Genomic DNA, 17587 nt, shown 5'->3' with positions numbered 1-17587 from the left:
AGTTCGTAATAAGGCGTGATTCTGACTATCAGCGGGTTTTCCTTTTAGCAACATCACGGCCATCACGGATATGTTTTCACTACACGTGTTAACATACACACACCAATTCTGAGTAGGTATTTTGGGCATGTTCCGATTCTCGGAAGGACACGAACGAGGATGGAATTACCTTAATAATTATTGTCCTTGTTAGCAAATACAGAATTATGTCAAGAAATCACGCTAAGCGAAGTTGATACGTTTGTTTACGTTTTTGTATGAAATTTCGAAATTGTAGGTACTTCAATTGTTTATCGTGAACTAAAAACGCTTATCTTAATATCCTCAATGTTAAGATGAAAATACATCAATATTATAAAATAAACAAGTAGCCAATAATTTAAATAAAAAGTTTTCTTATTTTTAAAGTTTAAAAATGATTTAGTTTGAAATAATTTTGTGTCGAAGAAAAACGTTGAATACTTGCTATTTATTTTTTAAATATCGGTTTTGTTCGCTCGTACTTTTTTAAAGACCTTTTGACATTTTCAAAAATAGCATCAACTGTACAAAAATTGCTGTATTATCTAAATCAATTCATAAAACATAGGCAATATTAATGTATGAATTGTATACAGGTATACGTATAATTGTATGCAAAGTGCCCTTTATGTGAATTATTGTTGAAACAGCGCTAAATGCAAACTAATTAGTTGGAATTTCACAGTTTGCATTGCTGTTTAACACAGTTTAATAATGAATCTATTGTTCCCTCATTAAATCACACCTTACTCAACTAATAGTTACAATTTTCAAATAGACCCGTTAGACCTGTACTAGTTGTATCTAAAATATTGCTAATCTTGGGTTGCCCACAACAGTTTGAAAAAAAGAGATATAGTTATTGTGTATGCAGACAATTAGTAGAATTCCATATTAAATTAGGTAATGTATCCAAAATAAAACACGGTTATTGGATTTCAATTCTAATTTACTTTTTAAAATATACAAGAGCGTATATTTAAAAAAAAAAATTTAAAAAAATTAATCCCTTTTTCTTTCCTCGGTTCCCCTTTCTCTATCCCGTCAAACTCATTATCTGATTCCACATTCCTAATAATTTAATATGTATTACACAATGTACTTTAAAAAAGTATAAATGTGCAAGCCTTATCTCCCGATTAAAAAACAGCCGTTGCTTTTAATAAATTAGGTTATTTTTATTTTATGTGTGTATCTTTTGATATATATTTATGTTTTTTTAGTACAAAATTTTGACCAACTCTTCTTTTGAGCAGTCTGTTTTTTGGTTGGCTGGAAGATATGACTTTTTGCAATAAGTCCGCCAAAGTACTTATTAACGATTTGAAATGCCATTTTCTTCCCGCTGGCGCTGGTAACGTGTCAATTTTATTATACGTCATTGGGCCAATGATATTATTGTAGTGTTGTTTGTTCACGTCTTTATTTGGCCTAGCCGAGGTCGAGACACCGGCAGCTTCCCCATAACTTTACCTTCACTGGTCACTAGTCACCAGTCACCAGTCCACTCCTGGCTAATTGTGGCCGCACGACCGTTGTCAGGTTGGCGGATAACCATAGTCACGTTTGCCCGACACGTGAACATGCGGATATCTATAGGCACCATGGCCGATTCTTTGCCGAGTAAAATAATGACCATCATAACTACATGCTCGTACCTGTCTGGATTGTAATCGTTAGGAGGATATTTATTTATTTATTAATTTGCATATGCACCCAGAAGGCATTTTTAAGGACATATGTATACATAGAAAATTATTTTAAAAGAAAGTAGAAAGATGCAATGGTATATAGTAGACTTGGTGGGAGCGGAAGCGGGAGAGAGGTGTTTATAATTGAATTTCATTCAGTGAACGTATCAAAGAAGACAACTTGTTATCAAAGAAATCAAGACTGGTATGTTTGTTGGCAGACCTAATAATTCTGGGCATAGGGGAATGAAAACCTAAGTTGGTTCTATGGTTATCGGTATGAAAGAATAAGTTTTGTCTGAAATTTCTAGTTAGGATATTTAATTTCATTGAGCTCAGTAGTTCAGGCGTATCAAAGAGTGAGTTAAGAATGTTAATTAGGACTAAAAGGTCGGATTTATTTTGACGGTTTTGAAGAGAAGATCATATATTTTAGCTAGTTTCTAACTCATAATAAGTGTATCGGTCTCTGGACATTCTATTGGAAATCTAGCCTGTCTGTAAACATTTGGACATACTCAAAAGATTGTTGAGTGTATCTGTAGTGTGTATAAAAATCATCTCTCTAGTTCCATAATCCAGGGTCCGGATTACAATGGGACGTTAACAGAATCATCTTCAATTGTCTATAAAGTAAAAATCCATCCGTATGCAGAAAAGGAAGACATGTCTGCTCTTTAGTCGTTCGCCAAACTAATGTTTACGTTTTATCAATATAAGTTATATCTGTCGCTACTACACCTTGCGCATTTTATTTGCAACTGAAATTCGCCATCAGGAAATAACCCATTTATTCGAACTGAATGAATACCATTATTTCTAATTGATGCATGCCCTTGGAAATAACAGTTAAGCTTCTCATTACCTGCCTTTCAATGTCATCACTTTTTTGTGTAAATTTAGGTTTTTTACTGGTTTCTTGGAAGATTTGATAGCAACTCAAAATTGGTATCTTTAAAATCACTATTTATTATTCTGAAACTGTTTTTATATTTTAATAAGATCTAATAATAAGAACCTCTAAAACGCGATTAACTAGTTCATTTATCGTTTATGAATGTTCTAATATTAACGTAAATTTAATTATGTATACATTGTCAATATCAGTACACACTACACAATACACTAGACATATTTTTAAAACTATATTCAAATAAGCTCGGTGCATCAAAGAGTTCTGCAATTTAGCCATTTTTCAAAATGGCAGCCATAGTTTTTATTTTTTATTTATATTCATGTTAACATTGATTAATAGTCATAAATTCACCAGTAGGGGATTTTTAACTGTGATTTACTTCATTACGTTAGTTGATTTTTCATAATGTAAACATCAATAATTGATTTATTTATATAATTGATTACGTAAGTAAAACGAAAACATTTGGTTGTCGTGCAAATGGATGAATAAAATATAAGCTTCGCTGGATAGAAGTAAAATCCCTTCAAGAAATGGCCCCAATATACCTATGAAGGCTCTGTACTAGAGAAAATACATGTCAAAGAAAATCTACTCTTAGGTCAGCATTTGATTCAAGCAGAGGAAAACTTGTCGACATCCTAACAAGGGCCGTTCTGCCTGGAACCAATTGCCTTAACACTTGCGAATCAACACTCCCAGTCAGTTCAGATCTTAACTGAAATCTTACTTCTTTCAGAAATAAAATAAAAAATGAATCATAATCAAGTTTGATATAAGTGTCGAGTATTATCATTTGTTTTCATTTTTATTTGTATTTTTATATTTGTAAGTTTTTTATGGCCTCGTGGTGTAATGGTCAACACGTTTGCCTACCACTCAAGAGGTCTCGGGTTCGATTCCCGACATGGTTGATATGAAATGTTTATTGAAAAGGGTGTTTTCACACTAGATTATTTCATAGTCCCTGGACTGGTCCCTGAAGCGATCTGCTGATCATCTTACCTTCATGTTACGAAAATGATCAAGATACGCTGCGATTGATGTACCAGTACAGTTCCCTGTGTACCATTAGGTGCGGAAAGGGAGTGATGATGATGATGAAATTGTTTATAACCTCTGTAAATGTAAAAGCCCTTTGGGCGTTAATTAATAAATAAATAAATAATATGTAACGTTAGCTTAGCTAGAATGTAAGTTTACGCATAAAATGAGGAAGTTTAGTGGTTTTAAAAAAAAAATATTTGTTAATAGACTTTTAAACTAAGCCAAAAATTTTTTTATTGTATTATCAGCGATACGATTTTTTTAAGTTTTGTATTTCTGAAATTACTCCGCGTGTAACGTCAGAGGTTCTTTTTCGGTTATTCTCGATAAGTTCTTCCCATTAGTCCATCCACGGCAAGTAAACCGGAAGTCTTCCATAACTCTCATTTAATAGGTTGATTCACATGAACCAGTGACGTCATTCAAAGTAGTTCGTTTTTATCAAAATGTTTTTTTTTCGTACACTTTGAGGAAACTTTGCAACACAATTTAATGATCCAATTTTTACCGCGCGCAAGAAAACATTTACTGTAGCCAATTCCCCGTAGGACTGAAGTTTCTTATTGTAAAGCACCCTTGGAGGTGACTTTTCCCAAATATAACGCTATATATATATCAGCCAGATATTTATATAATTATTTACTCATTTGTTATGTTTCCATTTCCAGTAGTTTAGTTCACAATATGACGTGATATAAAGACGGTTTATGCAATTTCTGAACAAAACTAATGCGGCCGCATTATGAGGATTGGCGTTCATCTATTCATAGCTAGCTATCTTCGTAATGTATCGAGTGATTTGTATTGAAACTGGTACCAATTTGCTGGTGCGGCCGATACAGCCTGGCGGCCGTTACTTGAGGTGTCGTGTGACTGTTGGAGCCGATACCGAGAACTACGGAGCCAGTAGTTGCGCAATAGAGTTCCCACGGTAAGCGCCGAAGCGAGCTGTACAGCGAAGTATAGCATAGCGACAGCACTACCTAGTACAAAATACACGTAGCTAATCCGCTTTCAGCTCAAGAACAATAACACACCTGAGGAAAATAAATTATTGCTTCTTATTGATGACTTCGCGATACTTGGGACGACTCAAGACACCGCGTAGTAGGGGTGGGGTGCCCACGATCGACAACCATTATTTTGTTATTTATATTTCAGAGTATGTTGCCTTTTTGCAGTGAAATCATCAATTTTCTTTGCTTTTGCGTGTCTCCATCTGACAAAAATGAGGGTACGAAAAGCAAACTTGGAAATCTCCATTGAAGGAGTTTCTGAGATAATTGCGAAAAAAAATGAAAAAAGAATTGCGAGATTTGTAATAATTATGCTTCACTAATTCAATAGAGAAATTTGTTTTTGCAAGATTTAGTGACCGTTTTGAATTACGCTACTATTTTCTGTTTTTATTGTGTGTGGATAACTTATATAGCGCCATTTTCGTAATAAAATACCTCAAGGGCGTTTTTGGTAGAGTTCTCTGTTTGTTTCTTATACCCTCATATACATTGTGTTTGTTTTTATTTCACATATTATATTATTTTATTTGATAACAAGCCTTCAAAATGGAATGTCAAGTAGACGAAAGTGATCATTGTCGAAATCTCCTTCTGTGCGTGTAAAATTGAAGAAATAAAGCTGTCGGTAATATTTGCGCAGTGTACGATGAAGATGCTATGATTTAATAATTATGGACTTATTTGTTTTAATTTCTTTTTGTTGTTTTTTTCTTTACTTCATTATTTGTAAAATATTATATTTCGTGTTATAATCTTACATTGTAATTTGTTCACTGCAGTGATTTTAATTTTGTAATATGATATAATTTCGTAAAAAGTTATTTAAAGCGTAAAAAAAATAAACGCATAAATAAATATCAATTAAATGTATTGAATCCGTGTCGGAAACTGTTAAAACCCTATCTTACTTGATTTGATGTAATTCAATAAATCACGATTTGCATTTTTTCCATTTTCTTGACTTACCAATAAAAACTTGATGAGTCAACAAAAACTACTTCAATTCACCAATTTTTTCTCGAATTAAACCTCGGATTTCTCATTTGGACGTTGGATCATTCGGGAAAAAAACAGATTGTATATAAACGAGCACCGGGATATTTGAGGTCTTCTGCAATTGATATATCTCTACTCTCTATATCAACCATGTCAGGAATCGAACTCGAGACCTCTTGCATGGCAGGCAAACGCGCTGACCACTACACCAACTGTTTTTAAAATAAATTATGCTTAAAAAAAATAAAAACGGCCTTACAATTTAAACGTATGCCAATTTAAAAAAAACACTCCTACGCGTAGCTACGATTGAAAAATCTAAAAGGGCTATCTCTATATTGAACAATATTCGATGGACATTGACATTTTTCACGTCTCTGAGGAAGTTTTTCGTTACAAGATTCTCTTACTTTTTTAATGTATTATTCTCTGGATATTATGTATACTTATGTGTTTTCTAATATATACCTAATTTTACCTAATTATTTTAATTATTTCTATGTGTATGAATTAAGATATTTGAATTTTGTAATGTACGAATGTATGAATAGTTAAAATTGAAAAAATATATACCGAATCACGCATGTCGCAGACGACATTTTGTGATGCCGTCAGATTTCTCGATTTTGAACCTTTTTGAAATATTTTAAGCAATTTTCCTTCTGCGAATTTCGTATTCCAATCGCGCGATGTTTTTTTAATGTTTTTTCATCCTGATAATGGCCTGACTGGCGATTGGCAACTGTCGAGAACAATGAGCAATCACCTCTCCGTGGCCGACATCCGAGGCGATGCGCTCGGCTGTTCCCACGGCCGCGGCCGAGTCCTACTAACTAAGTAACATTTTATTACGTACATTAACAGTCGCTATAAATCTATAGTCCGTAGCTGGTAGCGACACGATGGCGTGATAAGCGTTATGGCATTCGTTTGGTGCGAAAAATTCCGCATTTAAATTGAGAAATAGACAAAAATCCGATATTGACGAAAACAAATCTATAAACACATTTATTTATTTTATTTCATTTGGGATTTTTACAGCTATTACATAAACAAAATAAGAAGAAACATATTAACAATACTAGAGCCAATTTAAAAAATCCACGGCAAATCTAATGACACATAATATATAATAAAGAGTTTACGTAATTGTTTGTGTGTGACGTTTGTATTCATGTGTATGCGAATGTGTGTATGCGTGAATGAATGAGGGAGAGGGTGCGTGTGTGTGGGTGAGTAAGCATAAAAAAAAATTGTTTAAAACTTGTAATTATATTAAAAATGGTACAAGAAAGAGCTTGGTAAAAAGTTTGAAACCTTTTTGTTTAAATTTAAATCAAGAAATATTATAAATTGTATTTTTTAAAAGTATATTAAATAAACGACGAAGATAGAGAACGAATTCCAACCGTTCATGCGCTCAGTAGCTGCAAGACTTGTGTAACCTAACTTCTATTCTTAAAAAAATGTATTTTCTTTTGTTTTTTTTAAATATCACTAAAACTCTTAACTTCATTGTCAAATTAAAAAAATGTAAAAAAGGGCTAGATTTCTAACTGTCCATGCACTCTGCAGCTGCAAGACGCGCTGTAATCTAGCTTCTATATATCTTAATTGGAGACGAGGAACTAGAATCCCAACCGTCCATGCGCTCTGTAGCTGCGAGACGTGCTGGGATATTTATTTATTGTACCTGTGATGACCTGTTATTGGTTGGTTTAAGTGACCACTTTACGCACTGTGTAACATGAACTATTTTGTCTATGTTCGAACATTCAATTTTTCCATCAACATGATATTTGTGATTTCAAGTATTGCCTAGTAGGTGAAATAATTATCTCAGATCAATCTCACCGGTATCATAAAGGTTTCAGCTCTTTAATTTCACCAACCACTTTGTTTATTTTATTGTCAGGAGATTTAACCATGATTCTTCTTTTCTTGCACTAATTTTTTCATTCCATCGTCCTATCATGTTTTGTTACACCGCAAATTCTTTAATTACATTATTTGGTAATCTCCTTATAAAATATAAATTTGAAATTCTGTTTTACGGCGATACCAATTTTTCTTATTATTTATTTTGTCTTCTGCTATTGAACTAAAGGTACATTTTGAAATAGCATCGTTAACTATAATTAATCAGACAGCCTATTACGGTGTGCTAGCCACACGATGAGATTTATCTGATAATATCTAAATTTTCCAATCTACTAGTTTGACGTCTTTTGCCTTACTCTAAGAATTCAGTTTAATAATAATAACGGATTTATAATCAATGCTTGTGTTAGATAATTATGTTTACCAAGCCATTAAGTGAGTACTTAATTAAATTTCTAATAAACAAGTGTCTACGAAGCAATCGATTGATATCTCTGATCTATATCATAAATAAATTGATAGACAGTCTTTAAGAGGAGCATGCTAGTACATAAATATATTACAATATATTATGAATTGTGATAAAATCAGTCAATGACGAAAATAAATTAAGCATATCAGAACTTAGCTTATGGGCCAAGAAGCAGAGTGCAATAATCTGGCAAAAAGTACCTGGTTAGCACCATGCGAAGGAACTGATGAAAGGGTACTTGCAAAGGTTTTCTTTTGACCTAATAAAACTCAGCCGAAATCAAGTGAGGGTTATCACTAGAGCCTGCCCAGGGCACTGCAGATTGAACAAACACCTTGCTAGAATGAACCTTTCCGAAACTCCTAGATGTAGGTTCTGCAGTGCAGATGAGGAAACACCTATATACATCATATGTGAATGTGATGCTTTACATTATAAAAGGAGCCTCATTCTAGGGGGACCACTGGTTAAACCTGAGGTTAAAGAGCTCGCTCCCTACCTAATAGCCGGATAGTTTACAGATCTGGGCTTGGAGGGGAAGATTAAGCAAAAAAAGTACTCTCGCCTTCCACGCAGTAGCTAGGCTCTTCATAGACCTGGGTTTAGAAGGCGAGAATTATTCACGGGGACCCGTCACAATAGATCTTCACAGATCGCAGTGACCTCAGGAGCTTGCATAGCACTGACTCCCACCACTAAGAATAGCCTCATCATCGGGGGACCACTGGGATGCTTAAAAGCTCACCCCCTACCTAATATCCCTACACTTTACGGATCTGGGTTTAAAAAGAAGATTAAGCAAAATTAGAACTGTCGCCTTCCACACATCTCAAATTATTAATATTATATCAAATAAATCAGCGGTTAATATAGTCCTGTTCCATTTATTTATATAGCGCTATATTCGTAAAATATTACATAATTTATTCTTGTTAATTGCTGTAATTTTCAATATATTTCTAATTGTTTTTTTTTTCTTTATTGCAGAGTAATAAGCCGATAATGGAGAAAAGACGAAGAGCAAGAATAAACAATTGCCTGAACGAACTGAAAACGCTTATTCTAGAAGCCATGAAAAAAGACGTAAGTATTTCTATTCAAAAAAATTTTTTTTTGTTCAGTGGAAATTCTTTCCATTCTTTACATTCTGTAATGTAAAAAAAATAATTAAATAGGCTTCTGTGACAAAAAGTGGCCGCTTCAAAGAGATATAAGCTCAAATAAATTCCAATTAAAGCAAAACATGCTCGCTTGAACTTAATTTTTCAATGTCTTTTGACAATTATGCTTAACTTTCATCTGTATTTATTTAAAGAGGAAAACCAAAATAAAGCCGGCTCTTTTGACATCTCGATATGTACACTCAGAAAGATAGTAAAACAAATGGGAAAAATATAAATCTACATTATTTTTTTACGGTGAAAATGTTTATAATGCTAGATGCTCTAATATGTTAATGTTAATAGGGTAGCATCAAGCCATTCGGATTGAAAACTTACAGTTATGTCTGAATTTAATTCGAGATAAAAATTTACTTATTTCTCTCTCGTATTATAAGCCTTTAATAAAAAAAACTGGCCTCAGAACAATAAAAAATGATTTAAATTATAATTAAAGTAAAAACTGCTTGATAGAACCAAATTTTTTGTCACTTTTAATGAGTGGATTTGTGTACCGTGAGGCCCGTCGGTACATACCGATTTATCTACCTCAAAACTTAAAAGTGGGGGGAAGGGGTTCGGTAGTGTATCTTCGTAATCGCTCGGGTTAATTTAAATTATGGTAATTAAAATAAAGGAAGATATCCTACTACTGCTACTACTACCATCACGCTATGTAGGGGTAGGCAGAGAGCATGGACCGCTACACACGTCTATCCTGACATGCATTCCTAGCTTCTTCCACATTCATACGTCTTGTTATACATGCCCATCGGTTGTGTCTGCTTTTGACATGACCAGGCGTGAGATTTTGGTTTACATAATATAAAAATTCCTAAATTCAACATAAGTCATGGTCAAAATAGCTTTGTCTTCAAATGTGTAAAAAATAATAATAATCATCCCAATGAACTAAAAACTAAACAAAATAATATTTCAATAAATAAATTATAATTAAATCTAATTTTTTTAACACGTAAAAACTACATTAAATTTTAATTAGTATGAATGTATTATTGTTTTATGTTTTTTCTTTATATATCCTATGTTTTTATTTTTTCTCATGTACTCGTATAAAAAATAATATCAACTCTTATAAATAAACAACTACAACAGTGTAAGTCACTCTCCAAGCACAAGAGTTAGTTTCTTTTTTTGGAGAGTTGCAGTGATAACATTTATTAGATATGTATCGAATTAAAAAAAAAAATAACCTTTTATGAAATTCATTACTAAAAAATCAAAATAAATAAACAAATCTGATCATGCCACGTCTTAATTGGTCGTCCACGTCATACGTTACTATTTATTCTCATTATTAATATCTGTTTTACCATTCGTTCTACATGACCAAACCATCTCAGTTACTCCTTTCTAATCTTATCAATAATACCTATGTCAGATTTGCATTCTCGCCTGATTCCATCATTAATAATCCTGTCATACATTGATTTCCCATACGTTCATCTAAGAGACCGTATTATTAATCATCTAAAAAAAACCCTGCAGCCAAGCAAGGTAGTTGACAAAAAATGTGGTGGCCTTTCCTTGTAAAATTGATAACACCTTCAGTTATTCATTGATTTGGTGGTCAATTGGTGCATTGAATGCTATTTGAAATAATTTTAACAAAAAACATACTGACATTTATAATGTTTAAAACATGATCCTAAATACTTTTTATTTTGTTACAAGAACATTGTCAGACTAACTTATATCTAGTTAACATATTACAACAGAGATGAATAACATTTAAGAGAAGGTAATATAGAAGTCCAGGCATCTACAGGGCATGACCTGTCAATGGCTGGTTTAAGTGGCCACTTTACACACTGTGTAACATTCTCCATTCTGCCTTTATTCTTCCTGCCAAGGAACCTTCCTGCCAAGGACTTCAAGAGTGGTAGGCGAGTGCATCAACCACTACACAGCGAGGCGGAATTATCTTCACTCGATTTCCCTATTCAGGAGTTTTGCTTAAAAGCAGCTATCGGGTCCAAAACACTCGTTTAAGATTCTGGTTCTATATCACATACAGAACTGTATTCTTAATTCGCCTGGACGCAGTTCGAATATGAAATTACGTTAATTTAAATTTGTTGCAACAGAGAGGGAAAAATATTTTTAAGAAGAGAATATGGAAGTCTAGACATTCACAGGGCTTATGGCCTGTCGTTGTCTGGTTTAAGTTGCCACTTCACACACTGTGTAACATTCACCATTCTGCCTGTTTTTAAACATCCACGTTTCCTCAACTCTTCCATCTGTTGACTTTTGTGAAGTAAAAGACCTGAAAACTTTATCATGTGGGTGAGATTCATCCGGCTGAAACAATTCACCTACTAGACAACGCCTGAAAACAATTTTCTAATTTTTATACTTCTTTTATCAGTTAGCTGATTCAACAATGTTTTGAGTATGTCCAAATGTTTGCAGACTGGCTGGATTTCTCAATTTGCCCACGGCATAAGTGAATTTGTACGTAAAGTACAGAACAAGAAATATAACAATTATAAAAATGGTTTTATAATTGGATTTTTCCTTCTGTTTTTACCTGGCCGATATTTGAGGCAGAATTTTTAGAAAGGTCGTTATTAAAAAAAAGGTTAACAAGTTATCGGCTTTTTAAGAATCAAAAAGGAGCAAAGACATGAGAAATGGACGGTAATGTACCTCTCCGCCCGCTCTGTGGGCGGTGCATCCAAACCCGATTCTCTACGGTGTGACTCAAACATACATAAGTTTTGAATAGTATTTACTAGCATTTACTGCGGCTTTGCTCACGTGGAATAAGATATTAGGGAATTAATTTGTTTTTTTGTTTAGCAATAGAAATTCCCCAATGGAATGAAATTTTTATAGAATTGATTTCCGATCCTCCAACGACCTCTCTGATAAAATGCGACGGCCCGTCAGTCTATGGCGACGTCGCATCATTAAATTATTTTTATTATGATTATTTTATTTTTTTAAAATAGACCCTTACGAATAACATACTCCTACATTTAACGAAATATTTTTGCTTTTTAAAATTCATATTCTACTCTAAATTATTATATTTTTAATATCTTTGGTAAAAGTTTTTTGTAAGAGTCTTTTGTTTTTATTTTGTCTGGTAGTTTATTGTATGATTTCAGTCACTGGTTTTTTAGTCTCGATTGTTCTTGTCTTGTTTTAGAAGGTTGTATATGATGTTTTGATATTCTCGTATTGTGTCCATGTTTACTACAATTTTTTCAAGTTTTATTTCTTCGCCTACAATTATCAGTGGCTAATTTATGAATAAATTTGAAAGATTTTTTTAAAGTAATCCTTAAAATTTCCTTTTTTTTCAAATAATTTTATGATAAATTAAGCAGGTATACTTTTAAAAAAATAGCATTGTATTTAGTTTTATACAAAAAATGAAAATTGGCCTATAATATTTTTTTTTTTTGCCATAATATTTAGTTATACGCGTATACAGGAAACTTTATTTGGCCTATAGTTTTGATTTGTGTGTAAATATTGTATTTTTTTGTTATAATGGCTGTTATTTTTTCAAAATAAAAATTAAATAAGGGCGGGTAATCTTATTGTATGGATAGTATTTTTAATTTTATTTTTGTTCTGAAAAAAGGCTGTACTATATTAATCCTTAACAAAAATTTGCCGTTAATTTAGACATTGTTTCATTGTTTTAGAAGCCAACAAGTCTTCTTTTTGAGCCTTTTATTTGTTCCAGTTCTTTTTCAGCAATTGTCGTTTTAATTTTAAAAGTTTTATTTACGTTTTTTTTGCATATTTTCTTCTAGACTACCCTGTTGGGTACGAATGCAAGTTTTGGCTAACGAGCTGCGCTGTAATTCTATCTTATGCTGAAATCTGATCTTCTCCATTCGGCTCTCGTTTATCCGTGCAGTGCCGTGTAAACGGGACTAACCGAGCGCAAAGTGCATCACACAACACGCATCTCTTTTGCCGAAATGATTCCGATCAGTTTACGAGGAAATAATTAAAATATATACCAGTATATTAAAGATAACCTATATATAATAATAAAATCTATCCGCTTAGCCTTCCACTACGGAGAAGTGGCGTAATGGAAGCAGTTGATTTTTTGATTTTGCTGTCATTTTTCTACTAATTTAATGTTAAATTGTGATAGAGCGGGGTTCGAGCCTCTGATCCGAGGGTCAGCGTCAATACCACGGGACCTTAACTGGTTTTGATGATTAAATTACATTCTTTAATCTGTATTTTAATTCAATGCTTCACGAAATAAGTCAATCACATTATGAACTTGAGTACATCCACGAACAGGTCAAGCTTTGTTTTTCGGCTATTTTTTATCAAAATTTTATAATTAAATAAATATTTGGACGAGTACGTATACGAGCGTGTCCGGACGGATTCGTACGTGCCTGTTTTATCCAAAACGTCCGAAACCTTTATTATTTTCCTGTCTGATTTGGTCACGACCAAAATCGGTTATTCTTCTATATTAGTGCTAATGGTCTGTTTCCTGCGAGAAGTGTTGGGTGCTATAATTATATCTACGTCTGCATTGGGCGACCCTAATATGAGAGAAAATAACAAAAGATGCACTTAATCATATACTCATTAGAGGATAAAGAAACTATTAGCAGATTTGATTGGATATTTGCACGTGATAACGATTCTTAATTGTCTAATTTACGTAGCGCCGTTTGTGTAAAATTCAGTGAAATAAAAAAGTGTATTTAAATTGAAACAACAGATTGGAGCTGGATTCAATCATGCCTTGCGGCTGAAGAGTGCATGGACGTGGATAATAGTTGTTTTACTATTTTTAAACGCTATTTAGAATTGATACAGTGAAATATTTTCAAAGCAAATAGATTTTTCGGGAGCTAGGTTACGTTTGTACAGGTTCTGTGCGTTTTCCTACATCCCGTCTGTTTGGTGATATTCATTTGCAGAAAATAAGGATTTGCGAGAAAATCAATATTAATTCATTGTAAGAAGTACAATAATGCTTCATATGTTGTTGATAGCAATTAAAATGGTCAAATTGAATATTCTAATTTGGCCCACCAAAACTCAGTAATTGCATATGGATGTAATGATTTTAATTGACGTATCACTAACATTCCTTGGTTAAGTTTTTTTTTATTTTTATTTGACCATGTATGGAAGCGTGACCATGTATGGAAGCGAAGCATGGAGTTGGAAAAAAAGGGACGAAAGTAGACTGAATGCTGTTGAAATGCGATCCCTCAGGCGAATGTGCGGAAAAACAATGTATGATAGGTGCCCTAATGTCGAAATTAGAGCAGAATGCAAGGCTGAGTTAAGCATTATCGACAAAATTAAGAAAGGTCTTTTGCGATGGTTCGGTCATGTGGAGCGAATGAATGATGAAAGAACGGCTAAAAAGATTTATGATGCGAATGTGTCTGGTTGTAGAAGTCGAGGAAGGCCGAGAAAGACATGGCATGATCAAGTACAACAAATTCTTGAAAGTGGTCATGTGAAAAGTCGGAATAATCGACGTGCGTGCATGAGAAGATGTATGAATGTGAAGGAAGCAAAGGAAGTGTGCCAGGACAGAGTGGTGTGGCGTTCTATCCTCTCTGCCTACCCCTCCGGGGAAATGGCGTGACGGTTAGTTAGTTAGTTAGTTAGACCAACGAGCGCTTTCGCCTGAGTAGGCATCTTTAGGACTGGTAAAGTAAAACATAATCAAGGAATTTTATTGTTATTTTTTTCAAAATCATTGACTGTGGAGTTTTATCAAGAAATGTCTACAAAAAACATCAATATTTCATACGGTTTTGGTAACGAACAACAAGATCGCGTTGCAACAATTTAAGAGTAGGTAAGATAGTTTAAAGGGTAATTTTTGTAATCAAAACCGTCGTCATTTAAAGCCACTCCCCTTTGATTTAAACCTGCGCAGTTTTTTCCTTTTAATCCATTTTTACTGCATAATTTTCCGCTCGAAACCAGTTCAGAATCTTCTTGGTTAATAATTAATTATGAACGTTGTGAAATTTAACCTGATGAGTATGAACTCTGATCCGCGCTGTACGTGTCTCGCACTCGACCACATGTTGTTTTGCGAAATTATTTAATAATTCGATGTTACCCAAGATGGCGGCTTTGTCGGGAGCGCGGTCAACGAAGAGGCGAGCTGTCACATCGGCGGATTGAGTTTCGTTAAACTTTCCCACGACAAGCCATGTCCACTCAACCCGCAAACTGAGATAGAGAAAACAAAATTGATTATGCATGGTTATTTTTAATTTATGAATTTTGTTGTGGGTGGTAGCAAATAAACAAAAATCACGGAACGTTCATCCGGTATCAACTGGTTGGAGATTTAGCTTCCATAGTTAAAAACTTAAAATTTAACAAAAAATAACTGCATTGCGTCGTTTTTAAGAGACAGGACAAGACAAGACGAGACAGAGAAAAACAATACTACGTCTAAAAACTATTTATTGTACATTTATTTATTTTGATATCATAATTTATCATAATGTACATTTTAGTTTAAGTACATCTTTAATTTCTTAATTTTTTTTTTTTTTTTTTTTTTAATTTATTTGGAAGTTCAACAAGAATACATACAATACATACATTTTTTAAGTGAGCATAACTAACGTTCTTTACATATATTCTCAATTATAGAACTTCAACATCTTTCATAAATTATATAAAATAAGAGTGTAAATTCAATTTAAGTAATGGTAAAGATTAAGTTTAGTGAGAGGTAAAAATAAAGAAAGATTTTTTTTTTTTTAAAGAAAAGAAAAGAGAAATTAAAAACATATAAGATATAATAAAAAAGACTAAAATTAATTTACATACACAAAACTAAGGATTAGGCATTTGATCTAAGATACATAGTAATGTTTTTTTTATAACCATTTGCTCTATCATGATAAATGTCAATGTTAACTTTTTTTTCCATTTTGTTATAGAGTCTTAACATACTTGCAAGAGGGTTAAAATGTGCCATATTGTTTGTAAAAATTGGAAGGTAAAATGTATTAGGTGATCTAAGGCGCCTACGGGGAACGTACAATGACACACTTTGAACACAAAACACTGAATCAACATTATTGTGAATTATATTATACAAGTACATCATATCTATAATTTGTCTCCTAGTTTCTAACTTTTCAATTTTAAAATACTCCAAGCGCTCTTCATAATGTACTTCAAATGTTTTTTCAATGTATGTTCTTTTATATAATAATATGACATGTATTTTTTAATGATGTCTTTGGTCTGTATAATATAATGTTGATATGTATGTTGTTAAAGTGTTACACATATATTCGTCCTAAGTCCTAACTCAACACAGGACTTTTGTTCCGGAGTTGGGATTTGTATCTTAATAAATGTTACATCGATATGTTGTGAACATAGAATTAAGAGTAGTCCAGAAGGAGCATAGAATCATATTTGAATACATCGGACTGTGTCCAATAATTCCCCCGCTAGGCCGCACTTTTGTATTATTCACGCCAGCTCATCTTAACTTACCAGTATATTTTATCGTAACTATTTTTGATGTCCAGCGTCGTGAATATAGTTTTATTTATTCAAAGCTATTATAATATATTTGGAGATCCAATTCAGTGCCCTATGTATGTTATGTGGTATTATTGCTAAATTAGCCCAAATTATAGTTTGCTTTCATTTTAACTCTCTTGCTTGCTTTTTCCATGCTTTTTTGTGCCGTGCTAGTAACAGCATTGCAGAAGCTGTTCTAAAATTTTAGCAATGAAATCAGAAACCATCCACCCAATTAGTTCGACAGGTTCGCCAAGAATTGGGACAGGATAATGAAGTCTTCCGGTCCCAATATTCGCGGTATTTCCTCGTCTCTTCTTTCACATAATTAGGTCTTGGCGCGGTTGGCTGTGGTTTCTGGTTTCCCCGTTCCGAGAGAACTTTAGACTATCGCCTTTGAAGTAAAACCCGCATTACCGCAAGCTCGCAACTTCACTACATTATCAATTGGTTAGGAGATGGGTGGTCAACAACGGAGGTGGAGCCGCGTTAATTCTGACTTGGTCGTCATGTCTTATGTTCAACCTAGCTTGTATTTTTTCTAACTTGCCGATAAAATCAAAGCGTGTTTTGTTTTTAAGGGTAAATTAAAAATGAATTAGGAACAACTGAAAATAATTTTCGCTCCTATTAAGTTGATCAAGAAGTGACACACACTGTTGAAATGTATCTTTATGACGAGTTAAATAAAATTATTTCAAATTTCCATCATTTTCGTCATTTAAAAAAACCCCTCTGTTCTTTTTTCATATATATAAATTTATCGAATCAACGTCGATGGTTTATTGGATTTTTGTTAGTTTTTATTAGATTATATAGGAATTTATTAATTCTCTAAA

At 33.3% G+C, this 17587-nt stretch overlaps 1 protein-coding gene across 1 annotated transcript in view; it reads left to right on the top strand.

Annotated features, from left to right (window-relative positions):
- Positions 1-17587, top strand: part of hry (bHLH transcriptional repressor hairy) — a 33940-nt gene that overhangs the window by 12349 nt on the left and 4004 nt on the right. The window contains exon 2 of the mRNA XM_088236412.1: positions 9031-9126. Coding sequence (XP_088092538.1) covers positions 9031-9126 — 96 coding nt within the window. The remainder of the gene's footprint in view (positions 1-9030; positions 9127-17587) is intronic.

Source organism: Micrasema longulum, unplaced genomic scaffold (genome assembly GCF_059751315.1).
Source record: "Micrasema longulum isolate JH-2025_06_02 unplaced genomic scaffold, ASM5975131v1 h1tg001557l, whole genome shotgun sequence".
Taxonomy (NCBI): Eukaryota; Metazoa; Arthropoda; class Insecta; order Trichoptera; family Brachycentridae; genus Micrasema; species Micrasema longulum.
This window is presented reverse-complemented; position numbering and strand designations above follow the sequence as displayed.